General features: G+C 39.7%; 1 protein-coding gene across 1 annotated transcript in view; it reads left to right on the forward strand.

Moving 5' to 3' along the window:
• CCNY (cyclin Y) overlaps positions 1-26,349 on the forward strand; it is a 296,574-nt gene that overhangs the window by 264,741 nt on the left and 5,484 nt on the right. The window contains exons 8-9 of the mRNA XM_036760237.1: positions 8,163-8,329; positions 25,091-25,253. Coding sequence (XP_036616132.1) covers positions 8,163-8,329; positions 25,091-25,253 — 330 coding nt within the window. The remainder of the gene's footprint in view (positions 1-8,162; positions 8,330-25,090; positions 25,254-26,349) is intronic.

The raw sequence follows: 26,349 nt of genomic DNA on the forward strand, positions 1-26,349 counted from the left end.
TCCTCATCTGTAGAATGAGGGGATTGATATGATCTCTTTTTTGTGATTTCATGGAATGAAATTGTTCCCTGAGTCAACTGCCTGAAGAGAGATATTGAGTCTTAGAATGTGGACTGGGCCACTAAGAGGTCAAATATCTCTTAAAGTCACAGAGCTAGTTTCTGTGAGAGGCAGGATTTGAACTCAGGTCTTTATGATTCCAGATTTGCCCTATTTATTCTCTAGCTTCTATAGCTCTGAAATTCTGTGGTTTTCTATGACTTTTTAGTTTTTTATTTTATTTTATTTTGAGGGATCGAGGTTAAGTGACTTGCCCAGGGTCACATAGCTATTAAGTGTCTGAGGCTGGATTTGAACTGAGGTCTTCCTGACTCCAGGGCCAGTGCTCTATCCACTGTGTCACCTAGCTGCGCCAGCTTTTTTGTTTTTTAAATCTGAAAGGAGACAGACTGCTCTCTTATCAAACTTTTCTTTCTTCTGCCTCCCCAAACCCTTTGTCATTAATCTTCCAGTGGTTGTCGTGATTCAATTTCTCTGCATCACTAGTCATTTGCCTGCTTGGTGTCCTAAGTCAGAGTATGTCTGCTCTTCAGTATTTGTCTGAAAATGTGGCATCAGCAGCTTTGCCCAAGCTGGAGAGGGGCCTGACTTCTCCTTGTTAACTGTTTACCTCTAAAATTTGCCTATGTTACTCTATAAAGACAGGGAACTCTAGTTGGTATGCCATTCAGGTAGCTATATACAGTGCCACACTTGTTGAAATTGCAGTCCTACTGGGCTGACTTTGACTGACACACTGGAATGCCTTCGTCTTACTTTTCCATATTGGGGGAGTTTTCAGTTCCTATCTTTCAGTAGTACTGCATGTACTTATCCTCTTCTTGGAGGTCTCCCTGGGGCTGGTAACATGCCTCAGAACTCCGTTGGTTCCTTCTTAATCCACTAGTGCTTCCAGTAGGGTACCCACCCTAAATAGGGATGGTGATAATTTACCTTAGGGCTGTGAACATTGGATCTCGTTAATGAAATAGTAGCAGTCTGCTGTTTGCTATCATGAATTTATCTTTATTATGTAGAATCTTAGATTCTGAGTGGGGAGGAACCTTGGAGACCTTCTATTCCAGCTTCTTCATTTTATGCTTGGAAGTAAAACTGAGTCCTAGAGAGGTTATGACTTGCCTGAGGTTACACAGCTAATAAGTACCAGAAGTATGATTTGAACCTGTATCTTCTAGCTCTAGACCCATTATATCACCTCCTGGAATGTCTAGTTTTGTTTTTTTTTTTAAGGAAATTCATCTTCCAAGCTAAATGTTGGCACATTTTTACTTATAATTCAAATATGTCTTTAAAACCTCATCTTACTTGGCACTCAACTTACACTCATCTTACAGGCATTCAACAGTTCACCATGCTTGAATGATTTTGATTTTCTGTAAATGATTCATTTGTTCAGCAAGCATTTATTAAGCAGATGATTGCAATAGTGCTTCTGTTTATGAATTTAACCTCCACACTGGGGAGTTGGTTTGAGGCTGTGAAAAGTATGCTGCATTTGAAGTCAGAGAACTGGGTTCAAATCTCCACTCTGCTCCGTGTGACTTCTCTAGGCCTTTTTCACAAAATGAAGGAGTTTTATTAGTTGGTTTAAAAGCCCCTTGCAGCTTTAGCTCTCTGCTCTACAATCTGGAGGGCAGACAGGGTGGCTAAGCACCTTGAGTCCATGCCATATCAGTATCATGGGAAGGAACAGGAGATGTTTAGACTGGAGAATGCTCTGAGGAGATATAAGATCTGTGTCACCAGAAGCAAATCCCTTCACCTCCTTATCTGTATAATCCGGAATTTGGACTACATTGAGATCTTTTCAGTTCTAAATTTGTGAAATGATGTGAAAGAGGGATTCCATTGTTCTAGTTGGCCTTATAGGACAGAAACCAAGAATAATGGGTAGAAATTGCAGAGGGGCACATTTAGACTGGATAGAAGGAAAAACTTCCTAACAATTAGAGCCACTTGGAAATGGAATGAGTTTCTTCAGGAGGTAATGGGTTCCTCTTCCTGGGAGGGCTGTAGAGGCTGGATGACCACTTTCTCAGCTGTGTTTTACAGATACTTAAGTACAAAATAATATGTATTAAATTTAAAAAAGTAAGCAAAGCATTTTATAAGGGCTAAAAGGGGATAGAGGAGATCATTTTAATCTTGGACAGGGGAGAAGGTTAAGGAAGGCTTCCTGGATGAGGCAAAGTTTAAATTAGGAGGAATTCATCAGGCAGGGGAGGAGTACATTTCAGACGCAGGAAGCCGCATTTGGCAAACAGCTTTGTGCCCAATCTAATAAGATGAAACTTAAGAGGAAGAGGTGTGAAGCATATTTAAGTTTAAAAACTCAACTTTACCTATATAGGATTAAGGAGGCATAGCTAGATACAGTTTGAAAAAAAGATCCTTGCACATTAGTGTGATATTGCAGCCCCTCATAAAGAGAATCTCTGTGTCCAGAGCAAGGGCAGTGATAGACCCTGTATACCAGTGGGCCCTGCCCCAATCACACTATATCTGGAGTATTAAATCTACTTTGGGTTAGAAGAGAGTGGCAATCATGATGGGGAGCCTTGAGATCATGCCATAGAAGGATGAGTTAGAAGACACTGAGCATGTTTAGCCTGGGAAAGGGGAAGCTTATGGGAGAGTCCATATGATCATGGTCTTCAAGTCCCTAAAGGGCTGTCCTGGGGAAGAGACATTTGGCCTGTTTTGCTTGGTCCCAGAAGATAGAACAAAGGAAAGAATAATAGAGAGTAGAAGCTGGAGAGATGCAGATTTAGACTCAAAAGAAGGAGAAACTTCCTAATGATTAGTGCCATCCACAAGCAGACCAGGCTGCCTTCAGACAATTCATCTGAAAATGATACCTCCTAAGGGACCTTAGGAAATATCCTCAAGGAAAGTACATCTCTCAATGGTGACCGCTTGTCAACAAAGTCATATAGGCAATGGTTAGACTAACTGGCTACTGAGGTCCCAACTTTGAGGGTTTTTGGTTCTGTATGTATTAATGTAAATAAAAATCATAACCCCAAACAATACATGGCTGAAAGTCAAATCTGGTATTATAGATTTATGTATCATTCTGTAAATTTCATTTTTCTGTGATGCTTTCTACCTTTTTTCTGTGTAATCTCATTTTTTCTTCATTTTTTTCTATGTAATCAATCAACAATCACTTATTAACCTCTTTATGCCACTTACTAAAAAGATTTTGAAGTCCTAGACAATGACATGTTTGTTTCAAGAAATAATCATTTTAGCTAAAATATCACATCCAAGTTTTGATATTCCTTTCTTCCATTCTGTCCCCTCTAAGATCTTGCTGCAGCCCAAGATCACTTGAACAGCTTTGAACTATGTACAGTTCTCTAGGTCTGAAGGTACATGGGGTACTTTTTGCCTTCCCTTGTTCAGTGCTGTAGCAAATACAAGGTGGCCTTTTTTCCCTCATTCATTTTCATTAAGTCTGGAAAGACCGATTGAAGCCATATTGAGAAGAGCTTTAAATGCCAGGCTGAGGAGTTTGTATTTTTTTCCTAGTAGCCATAATGAACTGTTTAAGCAGGGGGAGTTATTTTGGCAAACTTGTTCTTTATGAAAACGATTTTGGTAGCTAGCTCTGCGAAGAATTCATTGGCCAGTGGTGAGAATGAAGGAGAGAAAAAGAAATGTGAAACTGTTAAAATAGCCCCTTGATAGGTAGTAAGAATTTTTGCTTAGTCAATGGTAGCAAAAGATGTTATAGAGGTTAAACCTCTGACATTTGTCAAGTAAGTTGAAAATGTTGATGTCATTTTCTATTCTTCTAACTCTCTCACTCTGCACATGGAAAGTGACAGCAGTGTTTTCAACCTTGGTGACTGGGAGCAAGATGGTACCCTCAAACAAAATAGGGAAGTTAGGAGGTAGGGAGTAAATATAGAAGGGGGATGATGACTTCCATTTGGGACATGTTACATGAGGGCTAGAGAACCTAGAAGAGAACCTTGTAGTAAGAAGACATCCATACTTAAGAGGTAGAAGGAAGAAGATGCACCAGCAGAGATATGGTTGGTCACTAGATAGGAGGAGAGCCAAAAGAAAATTCTCCTAGTTGCCAAGGAAGAACAGAAAGAGGGGAGAGAGGAGAAGATGGTTAATAAATAGTGGGAAATGTTGCAAAAAAGCCAAGGAGGGTGATGAGAACTAAGAAAAGGATTAGAATTAGCAATTAATAGATCATTGGTAACTGTCTAGTCCCTTTGACCAAGTGATCCCACTATTGAAAATATCTCCAAAGAAGTCAAAGACAAATACAAAGATCCATTATATACCAAAATATTCCTAACCATATTCTGTGATAACAAAGAACTACATAAAAGTGAGGACTTACTGATTTTAAAATGGCTGAAAAGGCCATGGCATATGAATGGACTGGGATTTTAATGTAAAAAAATGTTAAATATGAGGAATTTACAGAAAAAATGGAAGATTTCATGAACTGATGCAGAATAATAGAAGTAGAACCAAAGAAACAATATCTATATGTGTGTATATATACGTATATATATATACACACACAATAACTGCAACAGTGTAAATGAAAAGATCACCAAAAGAAAGTTGAACTCTGAGCAATTGAAAAATCAGTGAAAGTCCTAGGGTAGACATAATGAAACATACTTCACCCCTGGGGGCATAGAGGTGAGAGCACAGTAGGATGATACATTGTCAGATTTAATCACTGTATCAGATGTTTTACCTGATTATTTTTCTTTGACACATGAGAAGGTTCAGAGTGTGTGTGTGTGTGTGTGTGTGTGTGTGTGTGTGTGTGTTGGGGGTTGGGGAGATGGATGTGTGTATAATGACTCTGATCTAAATATAAAAGTTATGAGTAAAAATATTTAGGGTATCATTTGTGATCTTGGACAAAGTAATTTTGTTAGACCAGTAGGGAGAAAAGCCAGGGTCCTGTTGCACCTTCCTCCCTATTACACTTTGCATCAGTGGAGCAGGTCCCCTAGACAAGACCTTCCTTTGTGGAAGAAACCATTCCAAAATTGCCCCCAGGCTCCTTTTTGACTTTGTACCCACAGAGAACATTTATATACACACTTACAAACAAAAGGTGTAGTTACCAAACTGAAAAGTCCTAGCCAAAATTTAGTAGCAAATGAATGAAGGATTTTTGTATCCCAGAGCTAAAACAGAGTAAAAACAAACAAAAAACCCTCATGGTATTTTCACTTGTTAGATCACAATAATAATAATAGCTAACATCTTGCTTACGTGAAGATTTGTTTGAAGCACTTTCCACATTATCTCATTTGATTCTCACAATAACCCTGTGAGATAGGGGCCATTATTATCTATTCCCATTTTACAGATGTGGAGCTTCAATTTGAGAGAAGTTAAATGACTTGCCCAAAATCACATAGCTAGTGTGCAGTAGGGTTTGAACTTAGTTCTTTTCCCCTCTGAACCCAGCACTTAATCTGCATTATGTCACATCATCTTAGAATTTGCATGTAGGTTAGACTTCCTTATTTATCCCTTCTTCCTGGATCTGATTTTTGGTTTACTCACACCAGTGAATTTCTGCTATACATATCTGCTACACCTCCTTTACAACTTTTCACATGATGCCCTTTGTGTTTAATATTTCTTCCCTCAAAATCTGCCTTAATACCTCCCTTTCTCAAGTTCTTCCTAAGGTTTACAGCTCTTTCCTGAAACCTTCCCTATTTAAATTATGTCATAGACTCCATTTTGACTTACCCCACCCTATTCATGAGTACTAGAATCTCGTAGCTTGAAACATTGCCTGTTTGAATTCTCCATATTATAGTTCATTAGCATCAGTCTTCCCAAGTGTTCCAATATCCCTTATGCCTTTTATAAACACTTCAGTACGTGGGCACCCATTCTACCAGTCACACCTTCCATAACTTAGCAGATGGTCTTTGAGATTAGTTGTGTTGGAAGAATAATCACTCTACAGCCAACCTTGTGGAGAAGTTACACGTAGTTAGGCTGGTGATGGCATCTTAGGCTTAGAGCTGTAAAGATGCTTTGGACCACAGACACAATCCACCTGATATCTGTCTGTCCGGTGTGGTTGGCACCTGCCAAAGCTTGTGATCTTTTTGGCGTAGCTTTCAAAAACCCACTGGTATCTCCATGCCACAGCCAGGCATCAGAGCAGGGCCTTTTTATTTAGCTGTTTTAATACAGTTTATATATATATATATATATATATATATATATATATATATATATATATATACATACATATATAAAATGAAACCCAAAGTCCAAAGATATGTACTACAGGCAGAAATATATGTAATTGAATTGCCTTGTCATTCTTTGTGAATGAGTATTGGTAGCTCTCTGTGTTATCATTCTCTCTGAATGCCTTCCCTAGAATTAGAGTGCAAGCATATAGAAGACAGGGATGGTGTCTCTTCCATCTTTTTTGCCTAAGTCTTATTGTAGTCATGTTTACTAAAAAACTGCTTAAAGGCTCTTCACCATGTCTTCTAATAACTAAATCCTATATATATATATATATATATATATATATATATATATATATATATATATATATACACATATACACACACACATACTTATATATATATAAAATATGCGTAATATATAGTATGTCTATATGCAGTATATAGTAGATATAATCTATAGTATGTATAATATATAGTGTATATATGTAGTACATATATATACTGTTTATATATATATATATAAGTAACTAATAACTAAAAAATACATTCCTTCATTATTCATCCAAGGATTACACAGGTTCAGGAAACATATTTTTCTAGAAGAATTGTAATAATTGCATTTATGTAGCTCTTTGAAACTTGCAAAGTGACTTGGTGGTGTGGCGGGTGAGAGCACTGGACTTGGTGTGATGACCCTAGACAAGTCACTTAGCCTCTCTCAGCCTATTTCCTCACTCAAAAAATTGAGATAATAATAGCACCTACTTCAGAGGGTTGTTGTAAGAATCAAATGAGATTATAATTGTAAGGCACTTATTAGAGTGCCTGGCACATAGTAGGTACTATATAAATGCTAGCTGTTATTAATAATTGTAAGGCACTTATTAGAGTGCCTGGCACATAGTAGGTACTATATAAATGCTAGCTGTTATTAATAATTGTAAGGCACTTATTAGAGTGCCTGGCACATAGTAGGTACTATATAAATGCTAGCTGTTATTAATAATTGTAAGGCACTTATTAGATTGCCTGGCACATAGTAGGTACTATATAAATGCTAGCTGTTATTAATAATTGTAAGGCACTTATTAGAGTGCCTGGCACATAGTAGGTTCCTTATAAATGCTAGCTGTTATTTTCTCATTTGAGATGTGACAACCCTAAGAGGTAGGTACCACAGGTATTATTATCCCTATTTTCCAGATGTGGACACTGAAGATCACAGAAGGTAAACCTTGCCCATCATTCCCCAGCTAATGTCAGAGGTGAGATTTGAAGTCAAGTTTCTCCTGACTCCAGAATCCAGTGCTTTATCTCCTGTGACACAGTGTCTCTTTGACGAGCTTTCTAGTTTGATGAGTCATCATGAAAGATGGCCATTAATATTACTTGTTTACTTTCAGGATAAATCATGACAGTTATTTAACTCTTTCTTCACTGAGCTAATTTTCCAACTTGGGCCTAAATCTTTTTAGAAAACAAAACCGATTAAAACTATTTTGCCTTCTTTATGTTTTCATTGTTCTTTTGGTTACTTGTTGGAGCATTTTTTGGGTGAAAATGTATTGATATTGTGTTACATGATATAGTGAGAGCAGCTGCCTTGTGGTTGCTGGGAATTATTTGTTCACTATAATAATTCTGGTAAGATTAAGCAAGTCAGGCAGAGTCGGGTCATCAGGCCTGATCTTTGCAGGAGACTCCATTGGAATTATTGAGTTCGTTGGCCTTGACAGACCAAATGCTCTCAAATGGTAACTCCCTGTTTAAAGGAAGATGAGAGGCTGTGTTTTTAATACTTAAATGATTTTTCTTTCTGTTTATGTTGGTAAATGAAAAAAAAAACTAAAGTCATTTAGCTCTGGCATTTTCATGTCTTCCCAGGTATATCTTGAAAGACTTTTAACTTACGCAGAGATAGATATCTGTCCAGCAAATTGGAAGAGAATTGTACTTGGCGCAATTCTATTAGCGTCTAAAGTTTGGGATGACCAGGCAGTCTGGAACGTGGATTACTGCCAGATCCTGAAAGACATCACAGTAGAAGACATGTGAGTTAATATCATTTACTTATCACATAAAACTAATAAACTTTCTGAGATGATACTAGTTAATGATAATGATAATGATAATAATAACTAGCATTTATACAGTCCTTTAAGATTTATTGAATACTTATTATGTCATCTCATTTAACACTTAGAACAGTTCTGTAAGTGCTGTAATTATCTCCATTTGACATATGATAAAATGAGTCTGAAAGAGGTTAAGTGACTCACTAGTCACTAGTGAATATCCGATGCAGGATTCGATTTCAGGTCTTCCTGCAATACTCACCATGCCACCTAGCTGACACCCTTGTGGACTGACTTGTGTTCCAGACAAGCACAGGAAGGTACTCCAAGTTTTATGTAATTACAGTTCTCTGAAACTGTTTTGTTTTTTAAACTCAACATTTTCCTACCTCTTTCAATTTAAAAGGTGTGCCTACCCTGGTCATTACAGTGGTTTTATGCAGCACATTTTTGCTGTTCTTATTCAATTTCCATGACACTCCTCATCCAAAGTTAAACCTAGATGGTCAACACCAGAGCATGTGACTACGGACTCAGATCCATCAACTGGCACACGTTGGCTTCTTCAGCTTGTACTTTGTCCCATTCACCCATGGATTTGGCATGTCTCCAGGAAGTGAGGCATTCCATTCTCTGGGGGTCCTTCAAAGCCTTGAGTTATTTCTCTTGAGTCTTTAGCAGAGAGACATTCCTTTTCTTTAGTCTTTTCTCTTTACCATCCTTTATTAAATAAAATAAGCAAACTGCAATGGTATTTGTGATATTGAAAAGAACAAGACAGTATGCAATTTCTTTTTAGAAGTATAAAACAGATAGTTTGATTTTCTCTCCAGAAAGAGCATATTATAGATTCCATGTTCCATTACAGGTTATAGATGTTAAGAACATTTATTTTATGACTTTAAACATAGTATTTGCTCATTAATTGACTCCTAATATGTAGCATTAAAGTCTGACACACTAATTGAACTAGACAGAAGTGGAACTCAGCTGGCCACTTTTGGTTGAACTAAGATGTGGTCAAGATATACTAAAGATGTAGGATTGTAGATTTGTTGTTTTCTAGATGTGGAAAGCTGGGAGGGCTTCAGAGGCCATCTAGTCTAATCCTCCTTTCTTACAGAAAAGGAAAATGAGGTTCCATGGAGGTTTAAGTGAATCATCCAAAGTCACAGAGGAAGTAACTTTTAAATACATGATTAGAACTCATTCTGATTCCAGAGCCAGTGCTTTGTCCATTCTTCCATGCAGGGAAGTGTCCAGTGTGATTACTTTTAAAAATCTATTTCATATCAGTAGAGAAAAAATAACTGAAATAACTAATAGAACTAGATCCAGCACCTATGCTTCCTCAGAGCAAGAACAAAGTGACTTTGATGAATAGGGATGAGTCCCAGGAAAATGGAGTGCTGGGATAGTTTGAATGAATGAATAAATGAATGAAAATGCAGTTATTAAGCAAAGCATCATGCTGAGTGTTAGGAATACAAACAGAAAAATAAGACAAACCCTGGTCATAAGGAGCTCATGTACTGAGAGAGGACTGCAAAATGTGTAGGTGAATATCCACTTATTTTAATAAGTATGTATGTTGGATGACAAAGACATGGTTTCCTGTGTTCTTCCTGACTATGGACAAGTCACTTAACCTGTTAGTACTCTAGGCGATTTTCTTAAGAGTATCATTTACAGATGAGTTACTGATATGCAGGGGTGGAAGGAGTTTCCATAAGAGGAATTACCCGATTAAAAAAAATTAATCACAGATGTGGATGCCCCAAAAATCAAATTGAGACTTTTGGTAAATTGAGGTTTCATTGATGAAGTAGCTTGCCTAGCTGCCTCCTAGGAATAGTGGAGAAAGTGTTGGAGTCAGGAAGAACTCCATTCAGAGTCTGCCTCAGACACTCACTAGCTATGTGACCCTGGACAGACAATTTAATACCTCTCAACCTCAGTTTCCTCTTCTGTCAAATGGGGATAATAAGAGCTCCTGCCTTACAAGTCTGTTGTGAAGATCAAATGATGTTTTACAAAAGTGTTTTACAAACTGCTATATAAATGCTTGCTATTATTGTCATTGTAATTACTATTATTAACCAGGGTTTATGGTGTTAGATTAGGAAATAAACAAAAGCTTCTGGAATAGTCTCTTACCCTATTTCTAAATAATTTCTTTCTAAATAAAAACAAAGCCACCAGAAAATTATCCATTGGTTGTTAGATTCTTTGTGGCAGCATTAAGGCAGAAATCATAATTTTATTTTGGATCCATTAAAGACCCCATCCTCTCACTTGGCCAGAGCTCTGTGCGTGGCTACACTCCAGCATGACCAGGCTCTGTGTCCAGTCCTTAGCACTGCTGAGAAGAATATATAATGTTTGGCCAGAATTCATCCAGCCCAAAAATAGTAGCGTCAAATTTAGAATTGATTATGGTTAGTAGTAATTTTAACTTTAATTTATTGGATATTGGGTTTATGAATCATGAGGCCCTGCTATCCTACCCTAGCCTCAAATTAGGCCCTTTTTTGCACTGAAAGAGGAAATTTTTAATTGAGTTAAGCAGCTTGGTTCACGAATATTTTTGAAAGAACCAGAGATATAGTGTACGAAGAGGTTAAATGTAGCATTTTAGCCAAAGAAAATTACTGAACTCCTTTGACCCAAACTCTCTGTCCTTTGTGGAAAATGTTGACAAGGCTGCCCCATCCATCATGTGAGCCAATGATCAAAGCATTAAGAATTCTTACAGAAGTTGATGGATGTCTCCCAGCATCACATGGTGGGCAGAGGAAGAAAATAATAAGTGTTTACATAGGCATAGCTTGTTTTGTTCTACTTAAAAGGTCAAACTACTAAGTTAAGGTTGTAGAAGTCTAAATAATTTTTACCAGCTTGACCCTACAACAGGGTCCTGCTTCTTCCCCATGAGCTGGGTTTTTATGAGTATGAGAAATAAAGTAATAAAAGAGGCAATGTGGTGGCATATGAGGACAAGCCCCACCCATCCCTTTAGGGAAATGTATGGCTCCACTGAGGTAGAATGTTCTAAATCTGGCCAATTCAGTAATGGGACTAAAAACTCATCCAAAAGTGGTTTGAAGGTATAAATGAGTTTTCCCAGTATCAGTTACACTGTCAGTTTTGGAAATCACTCTTGTCACTTGACCACGCCTTCTTGGGGGAGGGGCTGGATACCGTCTTTCTGAGATTTAGTATGTTGCTCTGTCCATGGTACTTCTCCTACCTGTATCACTATTACTTCCCCTCCCTACCCCCCTTTTCAGAACTTTGGTTTTTTGTTTTTGTTTTTTTTTTCTGTTAAAAACATCATCATCTTCCTGGTTACTCTGGTTTAAAACCTGGGCATCATACTCAGCCCTTATCCTCTCTACCACCCCCCTCCCCAGCATCCATCACTTACTAAGTCTTTTCCATTCTTTTAATCCACTATGTCTCACCATCTTTTCCCTGCTTATACTACCTAGTTTTATCTTTTATCATCCCTCACATTATTAGAATAGCCTTCCCTTTTCGGCCAAAAGAATCTTCCTAAAGCGCTTGTCTGAGGATGACCTTCCTCAGCTCATGTACTATCAGGGACTCCCTTTTGCCTCTACCCAGCTTGGCATTTATAACTCTTCACAATATGTTTAGACATAGAGGACATTGCTCTCCTTCCTACACTTTACATTCAGGCCAAACTGACTCACTTGCTGTTTGGCAAGATCAGCAATCCATTTCCTTCAGACCCTGTGATTGGAATATGTTCCCTCTTCACTTCCTCTTGAGGTTCAACTTAAGCGATTGGGCACTTATTAAACATGTGCCAGGCATTGTGTTAAATGCCAGGACTACAGACACAAGCAGACAGATAGTTCCTACCCTCAAGGAGCTCACATTCTAAGGAGGAAGACAGTACATAAAAGGAAGCCTAAAAGGCTTGAGGGTGGGAGATACCCCTGAAATTCCAGAGAGTCAGGAGTGTAGCCTGGAGTGGAATCAAGATGTGGCTGGAGGGCACCCTCCTTTAAATGGATGTTCTGCAAGAAACCAGCCAATCAGAGGAAGAGGTAGCGGGGGGTGGAGGGTACTTCCAGTGGGAAAAGTCCAGAGGTAGAGTGAACTTCCAGGGTGAAGAGGGTTCAGTGATGTGAAAGTCTAGAGAGTCAGAAGTACTCCCTGGAGAGAAATGAGGTTCAGCTAATGGTTGTCTCCAACAGGAAACTCTTGGTTGTTAGAGTCCTCTTCCTCCTCTTCAAATGATCATGTATATACATAATCTGTTCACATACTTTGTCCCTTTAGAAGAATGTAAGCCTGTCAGGGGCAGGAACTGGTTTAAAAAAGAATTTGTTTGTCTACTATCCCCAGCACCTGGGCACAGGTCTTTGCATACAGTTAGTACTTAATGAATACTATTAGACTTAATTGGATTGAATTATATAATTAAAGTTACTGTTTTCTTGTGATTATTTTTTTGGGAGGGAGGAAGGCAAGGCAACTGGGGTTAAGTGACTCGCCCAAGGTCACACAGCTAGTAAGTATCAAGTGTCTGAGGCCGGATTTGAATTTAGGTCCTCCTGACTCCAAGGCTAGTGCTCTACTCACTGTGCCACCTAGCTGCCCCTCTTGTGATTATTTTTGAAGGGGAACAAAGTGTACTTCTCTCAGAAACCTAGGTTAAACTATTGCTTTGATGTACATGTGAAAATTATGCATTTAAATCCCATCACTCCCCCAAATGAAGAAGAAGATACTGCCTACTACAGAATGCCTGCCAGAAAGGAGGATTCTTATCCCACATGATAAAGGTTTCTGGCCTTTGGAAGGAAGAATTCTAGAAATCCAGTTTTAGAAAGGTGGCATAGCGAATACAGTGCTGGGCCTGGAGTCAGGAAGACTCATCCTCCTGAATTCAAATCTGGCTTCAGACACCTAGTAGCTATGTGATTTTGGGCAAGTCATTTAACCCTATTTGCTTCAGTTTTCTCATCTGTTAAAATGAGCTGGAGAAGGAAATGGCAAACCATTCTAGTATCTCTACCAAGAAAACCCCAAATGGGGTCATGAAGAGTCAGACATGACTGAAAAACGACCAAGTAGCATTTATTTAGAAGACTTCTATTTTTTACATTTGGCCTCAGACACTGGCTAGCTGTATGACCTTAAATAAGTCATTTAATATCTGTTTGCCTCAGTTTCCTCAACTGTGAAATGGAAATAATAGCAGTGTGTACCTCCCGTGGTGGTTATGAAGAGCAAATGAGATATTTTTTAAGCACTTAATACAGTGCCTGTAACATAGTAGGTGCCTTATAAATGCTTATTCCCATCGTTTTTATATAGTTTAAGGAAGCTAATATCTTACCTCCAGGATCAAATATATAATAATCCTCTTTTTGGTGTTTAAAGCTCTTCCCCCCTTTTCAGTCTTTTTCCAGTTTCCTCCTTTCCATATATTCTCCAGTTCAGCTACCCCCTTGATGTCCCTCACGTGTAACACTTACTGACTCCATGCATTTTAGAGTAATTTTTTAAAATTGATTTAATATATTAAGTTTTCAGCATTGATTTTCACAAGGGTTTGAATTACGAATTTTCTCCCCATTTCTACCCTCCCACCCACTCCAAAATGGCATATATTCTGGTTGCCCCATTCCCCAGTCAGCCCTCCCTTCTGTCACCCCACTCCCCTCCCATCTCCTTTTCCCTTACTTTCCTGTAGGGCAAGATAAATTTCTATGCCCCATTGCCTGTGTATCTTATTTCCTAGTTGCATGCAAAAACTTTTTTTTTGAACATCTGTTTTTAAAACTTTGAGTTCCAAATTCTCTCTCCTCTTCCCTCCCCACCCACCCTCCCTAAGAAGGCAAGGAATTCAACATAGGGAACATGCATATCATTATGTAAAACCCTTCGACACTACTCATGTTGTGAAAGACTAACTATATTTTGCTTTTTCCTAACCTATCCCCCTTTACTGAATTTTCTCCCTTGACCCTGTCCCTTATCAACAGTGTTTGTTTTTGATTACCTCCTCTCCCTATCTGCCCTCCCTTCTATCATCCCCCCTTTTTTATCTTCTTCCTCCTTCTTTCCTGTGGGGTAAGATGCCCAATTGAGTGTGTATGTTTTTCCCTCCTCAGGTCAAATCTGATGAGAACAAGATTCATTCATTCCCTCTCACCTGCCCCCTCTTCCCTTCCTACAGAACTGCTTTTTCTTGCCACATTTATGTGAGATAATTTACCCCATTCTATCTCTCCCTTTCTCCCTCTCTCAGTATATTCCTCTCTCATCCCTTAATTTGATTTTTTTAGATGTCATCCCTTCATATTCAACTCACCCTGTGCCCTCTGTCTGTATATATATATGTATATATGTATATACATACACACATATGTATACATACCCATATATACACATATATATACATATACATATATAGGTGTGTATATATATATATACATACATACATACATGCATACACATATATGTATATTCCCTTCAGCTACCCTAAAACTGAGGTCTCATCAATCATACACATCATATTGCCATGTAGGAATGTAAACAAAAGAGTTCAACTTTAGTAAGTCCCTTGTGATTTCTCTTTCTTGTTTACCTTCTCATGCTTCTCTTGATTCTTGTGTTTGAAAGTCAAATTTTCTATTCAGCTCTGGTCTATTCACTGAGAAAGTTTGAAAGTCCTCTATTTTATTGAAAGTCCATATTTTGCCTTGGAGCATGATACTCAGTTTTGCTGGGTAGGTGATTCTTGTTATTAATCCTAGCTCCATTGACCTCCAGAATATCATATTCCAAGCCCTTGAATCCCTTAATGTAGAAGCTGCTAGATCTTGTGTTATTCTGATTGTGTTTCCACAATACTCAGATTGTTTCTTTCTGGCTGCTTGCAGTATTTTCTCCTTGATCTGGGAGCCCTGGAATTTGGTGACAATATTCCTAGGAGTTTTCTTTTTGGGATCTTTTTGAGGAGGTGATCTGTGGATTCTTTCAATTTCTATTTTACCCTCTGACTCTAGAATATCAGGGCAGTTCTCCTTTATAATTTCTTGAAAGATGATATCTAGGCTCTTTTTTTGATCATGGCTTTCAGGTAGTCCAATAATTTTTAAATTATCTCTCCTGGATCTATTTTCCAGGTCAGTGGTTTTCCCAATGAGATATTTCACATTGTCTTCACTTTTTCATTCCTTTGGTTCTGTTTTATAATATCTTGATTTCTTATAAAGTCATTAGCTTCCACTTGTTCCAATCTAATTTTTAAGGCAGTATTTTCTTCAGTGGTCTTTTGGACCTCCTTTTCCATTTGGCTAATTCTGCCTTTCAAGGCATTCTTCTCCTCATTGGCTTTTTGGAGCTCTTTTGCCATTTGAGTTAGTCTATTTTTTAAGGTGTCGTTTTCTTCAGTATTTTTCTGGGTCTCCTTTAGCAAGTCATTGACTTGTTTTTCATGGTTTTCTTGCATCACTCTCATTTCTCTTCCCAATTTTTCCTCTGCTTCTCTAACTTGCTTTTCCAACTCCTTTTTGAGCTCTTCCGTGGCCTGAGACCAGTTCATGTTTTTCTTAGAGGCTTTTGATGTAGGCTCTTAGACTTTGTTGACTTCTTCTGGCTGTATGTTTTCATCTTCTTTGTCACCAAAGAAAGATTCCAAAGTCTGGGTCTGAATCTGAGTCCATTTTCACTGCCTGGCCATGTTCCCAGCCAACTACTTGACCCTTGAGTTTTTCGTCGGGGTATGACTGCTTGTAGAGTAGAGAGGCTTGAGGGGATGTGCTGTTGTTTTCAGAGCTATTTCTGTACAGCCAGCTCTGCCACACCAGGGCCCCTCCTCCCCCAAGAACCACCAAACTGGACTGGATTTAGATCTTAAGCAGGCTCTGCACTCCTGCTGTGATCCACCACTTAATTCCTCCCACCAGGTGGGCCTGGGGCCAGAAGCAACTGTAGCGGTAGTTCTGTAGCTGCACCTCCCCCACAGCCCCCCGGGTGGTAGCCAGTGGCCGAATGGAACTCCTTCACTCTGTCCCCGCAGCTTTTCCCACTAACCTTCTCTGTTGTATTTGGTATTTGTGGGTTGAGAAGTCTGGTAACTGCCACAGCTCACTGATTCAGGGTGCCAGGGCCCGCTTTGCCCAGCCCCGATCTGGCCGGTCCAGGCGCAGCCCATGCTCTGCTTTGCTCCACCCTCACCTCCCCCCCACTCCCAGCTCTGGGTGATAGACCTTACCCAGAGACCATCCAGGCTGTCCTGGGCTGGAGCCCTGCTTCCCTCTGCTATTTCATGGGTTCTGCAGTTCTTCTCTGTTGTCTTTGGTGTTTGTGGGTCGAGAAGTCTGGTAACTGCCACAGCTCACTGATTCAGGAGGCTAGGGCCTGGTCCGCCTGGCTCCTGGTCTGATTGGTCCAGGCATGCCTCACGCTGGGCTCTGCTCCATCCATTCCCAGCTCTGTGTGCTATAGACCTTACCCAGTGACCATCCAAGCTGTCCTGGGCCGGAGCCCTCCTTCCCTCTGCTATTTTTGGGTTCTGAAGTTCTAGAATTTGTTCAGAGCCATTTTTATAGGTTTTTGGAGGGACGTGGAGGGGTAGGGGGGGTCATGCAAGTCCCTGCTTTCCAGCTGCCATCTTGGCTCCACCCCCTGACTCCATGCATTTTACACTGGTTCTCCCCCATTCCTGGAATGGTGCCTCTTCTTCCCGCCAATGTCTCCATCCCCTGACTTCCTTAAGGACTTAGTTCAAGGTCCACCTGCAGCTGAAGGCCTTCCCTAGTCCCCCTAACCACCCTCCTCCAGTAGTCATTTCTGTGTGATTAGTGACCTGCCCATAATCTGTCTGTCTTGTACATATGTAGTTATTTGCATGTTGTCTCCCCCCACTCCTTGGAATATGAACTCTTTGGGAGCAGGAATTGCATTGGTGCTTTTTTTTTGAATCCCCTGTGCTTAACATAGTCTTTGTAAGCACTTAAGAGTTCTGGGCTCAGTCAGGAAGACTTGAATTCAAACCCTGACTCTAGACACTTGTTAGTGTTAGTACCATGTGATCCTGGGCCAGTTACTTTCTCTCCCTCACCCTCAATAATGCCACTCCACGTAGCTCACAGGATTGTTGTGAGAATTAAATGAGATAACATATGTAAACTATTTTTTTTTGAGGCAGTCAAGGTTAAGTGACTTGCCCAGGGTCGCACAGTCTGAGGCTGGTTTTGAACTCAAGGTCCTCCTGACTCCAGGGCCAGTACTCTATCCACTGCGCCACCTTGCTAGCTCGCCAGTGCTTTGTAAACCTTAAAGCACTATTTAAATGCTAGCTATTATTATTGGCTGACATTTTTTCTAGCTCTCTAAAGTAACTCTTTGGTAGTTTGATTGGTATGGCATTGAATAAATAAACTGATTGAGATAGTATTATCATTTTATTAAATTGGCACAGCCTACTCATGAGCAATTAATATTTCTCTTATTATTTATTTAGGTTTGTTGTCATTTCTATAAAGATTGCTTTGTATTTGTATTCAAATAGTTCATGTATATGTCTTGGTATGGAGACTCCCAAATATTTTATACATTCAGTGGTTATTTTGAATGGAATTTCTCTTTCTCTTTCTTGATGGATTTTGTTAGTTATCCTTTTATTTAAAAAATAGGAATGTACAAGACTGGAAAGTTGCATTTCCTAGCCCTTTCCAAACCTTATGACCTCCTTTTAGGTCATCTGCCCCCTCATCTGCCTCAGATGCAGGGCTCTGTTCCTGATACTCTGAGCTCTGAAGGGTGAGTTTTTGCTTTTTGTTGACGGGCATCAGGTCTACACCTCCCTTTCCAGTCGTTTTCAAACCATGCTCTACTTAGGTGCCCCCTTTCCCTTCTAACTCATCTCTCCTGGGTACAGTAAGCTCCACAAGGGTAGGGCCTCTTGCTTGGCTGTATTTGTGTCCCTAGAGCTTTGTACAGTTCTTGGCACACAGCGAACAGTAAGTGCTTTCTCCTTCATGCAGTCATTTTACTAGCAAACCATGGATTAGATTTTTTTATGGAAAAGTGCTACGGGGAGATTGTTTATTAGGAAGTGACTCATGCAACAGAACAAAATGTATTAATTTTTAAAAACAGGGAAAGGAAGAAAATGCTGCCTATGCAAAACTGTGTTCTAGATTGTAGATAATTTTGCAAGATCAGCATTGAAATACACGTTTACCTATAGCATGAAAAAAGTCAGCACTTTTATCAGCTTTTAGCAAGGAAACTCTTGTGTGCTCTCAGAGATCTTTGTGTAGAGCTGATTTGAGCTACCAGTGATTTTTGATATTTTGATAGCATTCTGAGAAGTGTTACTATGTTTTGTTCATTCTCTTCCTACCTCTCAGGTCTACTTCCTTGGTCCCCTTCTACGAATCCTCTTTCCTAGCCTTCCTCCTCCCAGACCATCTTCCCATGAAAACCCCTGTCCAAACATTGGTATTCTCTAGCTTTTCTTCTCAGCTCTCTTCTGTTCTTTCTTCAATTCTTACACTAGTCTCTCTCCTTTAGTGATAATCTTATCCATTCCTGTGGTTTCATCTGTCTCTTGAGCAGCTCTCAAGTCTTTACCTTAATCTTTTTCCTGAAGTCTCCACTATCTCGTCTGCATTTCTACCTGGATACAGGGCCATAGATTTAATGTTGGAAATGGCCATAGAAGTCATCTGGTCTAACCCCATCACTTGACAGATGAGGAAACTGAAGACCAGAGATATTAATTAGCAAAATTGGTATAGGCTGGATTTGAACGAGTTTTTCTACATATTTAGCACTCTCAACAGCAACCCCAAATTCATCATATCTGAAACCTACTTTCTGTTTTTTGAAGTTTCTGTTAATGACCCCAACAGACTAAAGACCTCACTGCCATCTTTGACTCCACCTTCTTCACTTTTCACATAGTTACCAAGTCCTTAAAAATTTTTTACATGCATAGTTAATCAGAACAAGGGCCCACATTGGCCAGATCTTAAAATGTTTGTCTTTCTGCATTTTAAGTTTATCGTCTTTGTCTTTTGTACTGACTCATGGTTTATCTTTGCATTGATCGGAGCCCTAAAATCTTTCAAGGCTGTTTTTCTCTAGAACATGTTGCCCTTGTATCACTTGTTCTGGTTATGTTCACTTTGATCTGTATCAGTTTGTAGAGATCTGCCTAGTTTCCTCAGAAATACCCATTTTGTCATTTCTTATGGCACAATAATATCCCATTACAGTCATATATTATAATTTGTCCAGCCATTCCCCAGTAGAAAGATACTGCCCCCCATCTTGGTTTCCAGTTTTTGACTACTACAAAAAGAACTGCTAAAAATGTTTTTGTACATATGGATTTTTTCCCTTTTTCTTGGATCTTCTTGGGATATGGGTCTAGTAGTGGCATATCTCTCCAAAAGGTACACACAGTTTAATCATTTTGGGGGAGCATTGTTCTAAAGTGCTTTCCAAAATGGCGGCACCAACTCCTATACCTTGACCACAATGCATTCGTACACCTGTTTTCCAACAGCATCTTGCACATTTGTTGCTTGCCTCTTTTGTCATCTCTACTAATCTGATAGGAAGGAAGAGTGAACAACAACAAGGAATAAAGTGGAACGTGAAAGTTACTCAATTTAGTATTTCTCTGATTATTATTGATTTAGAGCATTTTTCTTATGGTAGTTAATAGCTTGGGTTTATTCATTTGAAAACTGCCTGTTTATAACTTTTGATCACCTATCTATTGGGTGAAATGGCTCTAGGTCTTGTACATTTGAATCAACTCCTTATATATCATGGATGTGAGTGAGACATTTTTCAAAGAAACTCACTGAAAAGATTTTTTTCCAGTGGCCTCATATCCTTCTAATTTTGTATTTGTTTATGCATAAATCAGAGGCCCAATCCCTGTTCCTATCTCACTCACCTTGCTTTTACTCTTCCTATATTCCAGTCAAATTAGATATAAAAGGTTTGTGTTTTTCTGCCTCCATGTCTTTGTTCATGCTCTTCTGTGTCTAATGCCTTTACTGAGTATCCCGATTCCTACCCATCCTTCAAGTCCTAGTTCAGATGACATCAGCCCTGGTCTTCTTATCCAAAAATAAACTCCCCATTCTCCAAACATTGACTCTGCCCTGCATGACTCTTCTTTACATTGTTGCTTATGTTGTGGTTATTTGTGTATGTCCTATCTTAATGAGATTGTAAGTTCCGCTTAGGACAGGAAAAGACCTTCCTTGTCCCCATGTAGCACTTCACATTTGGTAGGTACTAAAACAGTATTTGTTGAATGAAGTAAGGAATGAAAAAAAGGCTAGGACATATATGCAAAGCATGTCATGAGCGTAGCTTGGTGTCATCATAACCAAATCAAAGACTTAACTTCTCCAACATAGCTATTTAACTTGCTCCTGACATAGACATCATACACAGCTTCCTGAGTGGTTTGATTGGCTATTACCCTCAAACTGCACTGCATACCAGATGGCAGGAAATCCATTAGCTGTTAGCACAGCAAGGAACAGAGTACCACGGAACGGAGGGGTGAAGAGATAGCCACCACAGTTGATGGCCCTGAGAAATGCACCAACCTTCCCTCATGCTGGGGATGCTTGCAAGCAGTACATAAAAACAGGGATAAGTGTGGCTTCCAATGCTGCTGCTTGGAAACCTGTAAAAACATGGAAGTGATGGGAGGGAGGAGACAAGTCAGGCATCTTGGGAACAGAGCAATACAGCTGTAGTGTGCAGATGAGTGGGCATCCTGGGTCACTGGGAGTCTTTCCCTTTGCATCTCTGGATATATTTGACCCATTCTGCAAATGTAACCCTGAGGTCTTATGTGCCTGGATCTAAAGCCAGGACACTTCAAGTTTAGGATATAGAGGAATTTGCTTGGGCCGAATCTCTGTCACAATCTTAGCAATAACCATAGCCTTCGTTAACATTGTACATTTAGCTTTGCAGAGCATGTTACATATTATCTCATTTGATCCCCACAGGTATGTACTATTATTATCCCCTTTTTACAAACAAAGAAACTGAGTCCGAAAGAGGTTAAGTGGCTTGCCCAGAGTCAACACAGTAAGTGTCTGGGGCATGATTTAATCCCATTTCTTCCTGATTCCCAAGTCCAGTGATCTGTTACTATGCCATTTAGCTTATTGGAAGCTTCATTTCCTGACATTATAAGATGTACTAATATTTGTGAGGGAGATGAGTTCAAGTCTGGCCTCAGACACTTACTAGTTGAATGACCCTGGGCAGGTCACTCAACAGCCGTTAGCCTCAGTTTCCTCATCTGTAAAACGGGGATAATAATGGTTCCTACCTGTGGGGATCAAATGAAATAATATGTGACATGTTCTACAAAGCTGAAAGTGCAATATTAACAAAAGCCATGATTATTACTAAGATCATGACATAGGATTATTCTATTGTCTTAAAAATGCCCCCCAGGGTGGTTGTCAGGATCAAATGAAGTAATAAGTGACATGTTCTGCAAAGCTTAAAGTGTAATATTAGTGAAAGCTATGATTATTACTAAGATCATGACACAGATTCAGCCCAAGCAGATCCCTTTATTATCTTAAATCTACCCCCACCCCGCGTAGTTGTGAGGATCAAATGAGATGATATTTGTAAAGCACTTAGTACAGTGTCTGACACATTGTAAGCACTATGTAAATGTTAATCTTCATATTAGTATTTATGAAAGAAAAATTTTGAAAAGGTTTTTCATTTCTCAACTTTGGTGCATCCCCAAAACACTGACTTGGTCAGCTTCCTGTTTGCCTAGAGTTGCCTGGGAGGCTTGCACAGGAATGTGACCAAAAGAGCTTTATTTCCTACCCAGAGAGCTTTTAGAGCCTGGCATGTGGAGGCCATGCTACTCCCTTAAGCAGAGCCTCTGGGAAGAGGTACCTTGTTTAAAGCAAACAGAAAATAAACTATCCTGAGCTTGACCTGAAAATGCCATTACCAGAGAACCCTGATGAACTGGGTAGTCTTTCTGCCTTTCTGGCAGCATAGTTTTCAGCTCTCCTGATATTAAATAAAAAGGGGTTTCCTCTTAAAATTTAGAAACTTGGTGGTGACACCTTCTGGCCACCAGTGGATTGGCATCTGTCTCTCATTTCCTGCATTCATAAATCCTAACACTTGGACTTCCTCAATTATGGGTTTAAATTCTTTTTTGTCATTTGGTTTTTATTTAATGTCTTATCTTGGCTCAAAATATTTCACAAGATAAGTCTCTGGTTAAAGCCTATTAAAGTTGGAAGTAAATGATCAGAGTAAAAGAGATGACAAAAATAGAGATATGTGAGTAAATTGGGGCAAAGTACAGTAAAATAATTAAATCCAATGGCTTCGATATTAAATCATAGCTTTCTGCATCTTTAAAAAAAACCTTTAATATACAATATATCTGCCATTTGTCTAAGTCACTTAGTTTACACAATTTGATGTTGAGTTCATAAGATTTTGACGCATGTTCTTTCACTCTTCATCATCAAACCACACTTTTATTTTTCCTGTTCTAGCCTGGATCGTGATCCAGAGGTTTTCAAATCAGGGTAGTTCTTGGGCCACTGAAGCATGTTACCTCTTTCTCTAGGTTTAGCCCATTTAATGACATGTGGCATGATCCAAGGTCATAAAACAATATTACATGAACATTTGGAAATTTCTGTAATTCTGGAACATTTCTGCTTCTCATTTATATATGTATGTGTGTCTGTGTATGTACATATGTAAAGTAGTTGAACTTTTTTTTTAAGATCCCACAACCCTACAGGATAGGTTTTTTCCCTCGCTTCCCGCTAGGTTATTTAGTAATAAGATTCGAATGAATGCACACACACGCATACACATATGTGCATATATATACATACACACATATATATGTATGCATGTATATGTATATACTATATACATACATATGTACATATATGTATGCATACATATATAAATTTACATATATAGTAGGATTAAACAATTTACATAAAGGAAGAGGAGAGGTACTGGGAGGGAGGGAGAGAGAGATTGAGGTCTTGAATGTAACCCCTCAATGCTTCCTTTCTGGAGGACTAAGAGCCTCTATAGTAACAGGTTCACTTTTGTGGAACTGTCTTGGTTGTCTGTCCCATGAGGTGGTAACTCCCTGATGCCCGATACCTTCCTCAGATTTAGCAGTGTTTGAAATCACCTCCCTCTCCCTTCCCAGTCCCTCCCACTCCTCACTGCAGCTTCCAGTACATCTACCTCCCCTCATTCTAGAGAGAAGCATGAGGATAGGAAGAGTCATTTCTCACTTATATCTCAAAGGGCACTTGTATTTGCCGCAGATCTCAAGACTTCATGGAGAGTAGAAAGTAGACCCTAGGATAAGGACCTGGGACAAAGTCTCAGGCAGGAAAGGGACTCTCAAGAGGTGGAAAACAAGCAAACAAACTTGGAGGCAGTTTCAACAAGTAACAATCACAGGCCAAAACAATAACCAGTGTTAGAACTAGAGGCCCAGTCTTAACAGAGCAAGATTCAGAAATTCCAGATGGAGGCATTAGAGTCAGAATGTCGTTCAAGGCTCATAGAGTATTAGAGGTAGCAGGAGCCCTGGGTTCAGCCTTCCAGCCAGGAACCTGATGTTGACAGAGGACAAGTTACTGACTTGCCCAAAGACGCACAACTAGTTACTGGCAGGGACAAGACTGGAGCCCAGATCTCCTGTCCCTCAGTGCAGTGTTCTCTCCATTACACAGTACAGAACTCATACAGTTTTGGAGTTGGAAGGATCTGAGAGGTCATCGAGTCTCATTTTGCAGATGCATAAATTGAGAATCAGAAGAGTAAAGTGACTTGTCCATAGTCACATGGATGCAAAGTAATATTGGAAATAGGATACCAAGCCAGGTCTCTTGCCTCCAGGGCCAATGCTCTTGTCCCCTCTAGAGGAAAGCATCATCAGCATTACTTTAATATAATGCTTTAAGGTTTGGAATGTACTTTACATATTTTGATTCATTTGAAACATTGTAGGAAAGGAACATGGTAGCCCAGTGAGCAGCTCACTAAGCTGAGTTAGGCACTGAAGGTTCAGCTTGCATCACTGGAGTTCTGTAATACTTCAGGAAACTCATTGGTCCACACCCTCTCAACTCCTCTCCTTGTGCTGGATGGAAGCCTGTAGATTTTTGAGTGCTTTTATGAAAAGGTGCTTCTAGATCCTTCTCATCTTTTGCCCTGCCCCCTCTTTTCCAGTTCATTGCTTTAGTGGTGACACACTGTAGAAAAGGACATAAAGGGATCAGAGGCTACAGGAATTCACAAAGAGATGCCTCTTGATACCGTTTAACTATTGTACCCAAATTAATGGGCTCTTTCTGTTGGGTCCTGCTGTCAGAAGTCCACTGTGTACCAAGTCAGAGCAGTGAAGTGAATCATCCTGGGACATTCTTGGTGATCATCCCATTGAATCAGCTCCACCCTTCTGGACACCGACAGGATCAAGTAGTCTCTGATTTAATACCAAGTCCAGTGGCTGAACTTCAGACGTGCCCTCCAAATTAAGCTACATTTTTTCCCCCTTGAATTATCCAATTTCCCAGGCTTGTTTCTCAAGCCATGTGAGTGGCTGTGCCCCTTCATCTGAGCCCCACAACCTAAGTGTGCCCTATTTCTGATTTTGTTTTTCAGGAATGAGCTGGAGCGACAGTTTCTTGAATTGCTGCAGTTTAACATCAACGTTCCTTCCAGTGTTTATGCCAAGTATTATTTTGATCTTCGTTCCCTGGCAGAAGCAAATAATCTCAGCTTTCCCTTGGAGCCCCTCAGCAAGGAAAGGGCTCACAAGCTTGAGGTGAGATGCTTAAGAACAAAACGAAATACCACGATGCATTGTTAGGGATGCATCTCATGCTTTCATTGTGTTAGCGTTGAATATGGATGAGGGAGGAAGAAGCCTTTTCAAAGTATGGTTTGTTGTCAAAGAAAACCAAAAGTAGTTACTGGTATGCTATACTCTGACAGTGTTCCTGACTGCTTGGCCAAAAATGAGGTTAGGAGCTTTGAGATCCATGCATGTTTAAATAGATATCTGTCCAAGATTCTGACCACTTTCTCAATATCATCCTTTGTTCAATGTGCATATTTTATCTGTCTGTCTATATGTCTCTCTGTGTCTCTCTATGTATCTATCCGTCTATCTCCATCTAGCTATCATGGGTCCCATCTCACTGCTGATCGCCATGGGAACTTTGAGCAGCTCCCTTCCTGATTTAGGCTGGTTTATCTCTCCTTAGGCAGTCTTGTGGTCTCCCAATCCTAGGGGCTTATCATATTGATGCCAAACTTAGTGTAGATGCTTGATTGGCTTTAGCCCTACTGCACGTCAGAACTCCCTAACTCAAGCAATCCACCAACCTCAGCCACCTCTTAGCCGGGATTCTATATGCGCTCCATCATGCCCATCTAATGTGACTGTTTCATTTGGAAATCACAGAATTACAGAATTTTGGAGTTGAAAGTGAACTCAGTGGGTATCTAGTCTAACCTATATCTGAAAAAGAATGCCCATAATGGCATAATTAAAAAGTAAAGTGGTTGTTCAGCCTCTGCTTAACTATCTCCAGTGAGGGAGCATCCTAGCTCTCCAGGCAGCCTTTCTACTTTTCGGTAGTTCTAATTGTTAAGAAGTGTTTTTTTTAAAACTCATCCCAAATTTACCTCTTTGTAATTTCTACTAATTCCTACAGGTTCTTCCCTCAGGAGCCATTTATAACAAGTCTTAATTTCTTCTATACATAAGACATGTTCAGATACGTGGAGACAGCTTTCATTTCCCCTAGTTGGCTCTTCTCTAGGCTGAGCCTCCTTAGCTCCTTCAGTCAGCAGCCTTTAAACCAATTAAGTATGTAACCCTTAGCCTCATAGTCAAATTAAGGAACCCTAAAAGC

Source organism: Trichosurus vulpecula, chromosome 5 (assembly GCF_011100635.1).
Source record: "Trichosurus vulpecula isolate mTriVul1 chromosome 5, mTriVul1.pri, whole genome shotgun sequence".
NCBI lineage: Eukaryota > Metazoa > Chordata > Mammalia > Diprotodontia > Phalangeridae > Trichosurus > Trichosurus vulpecula.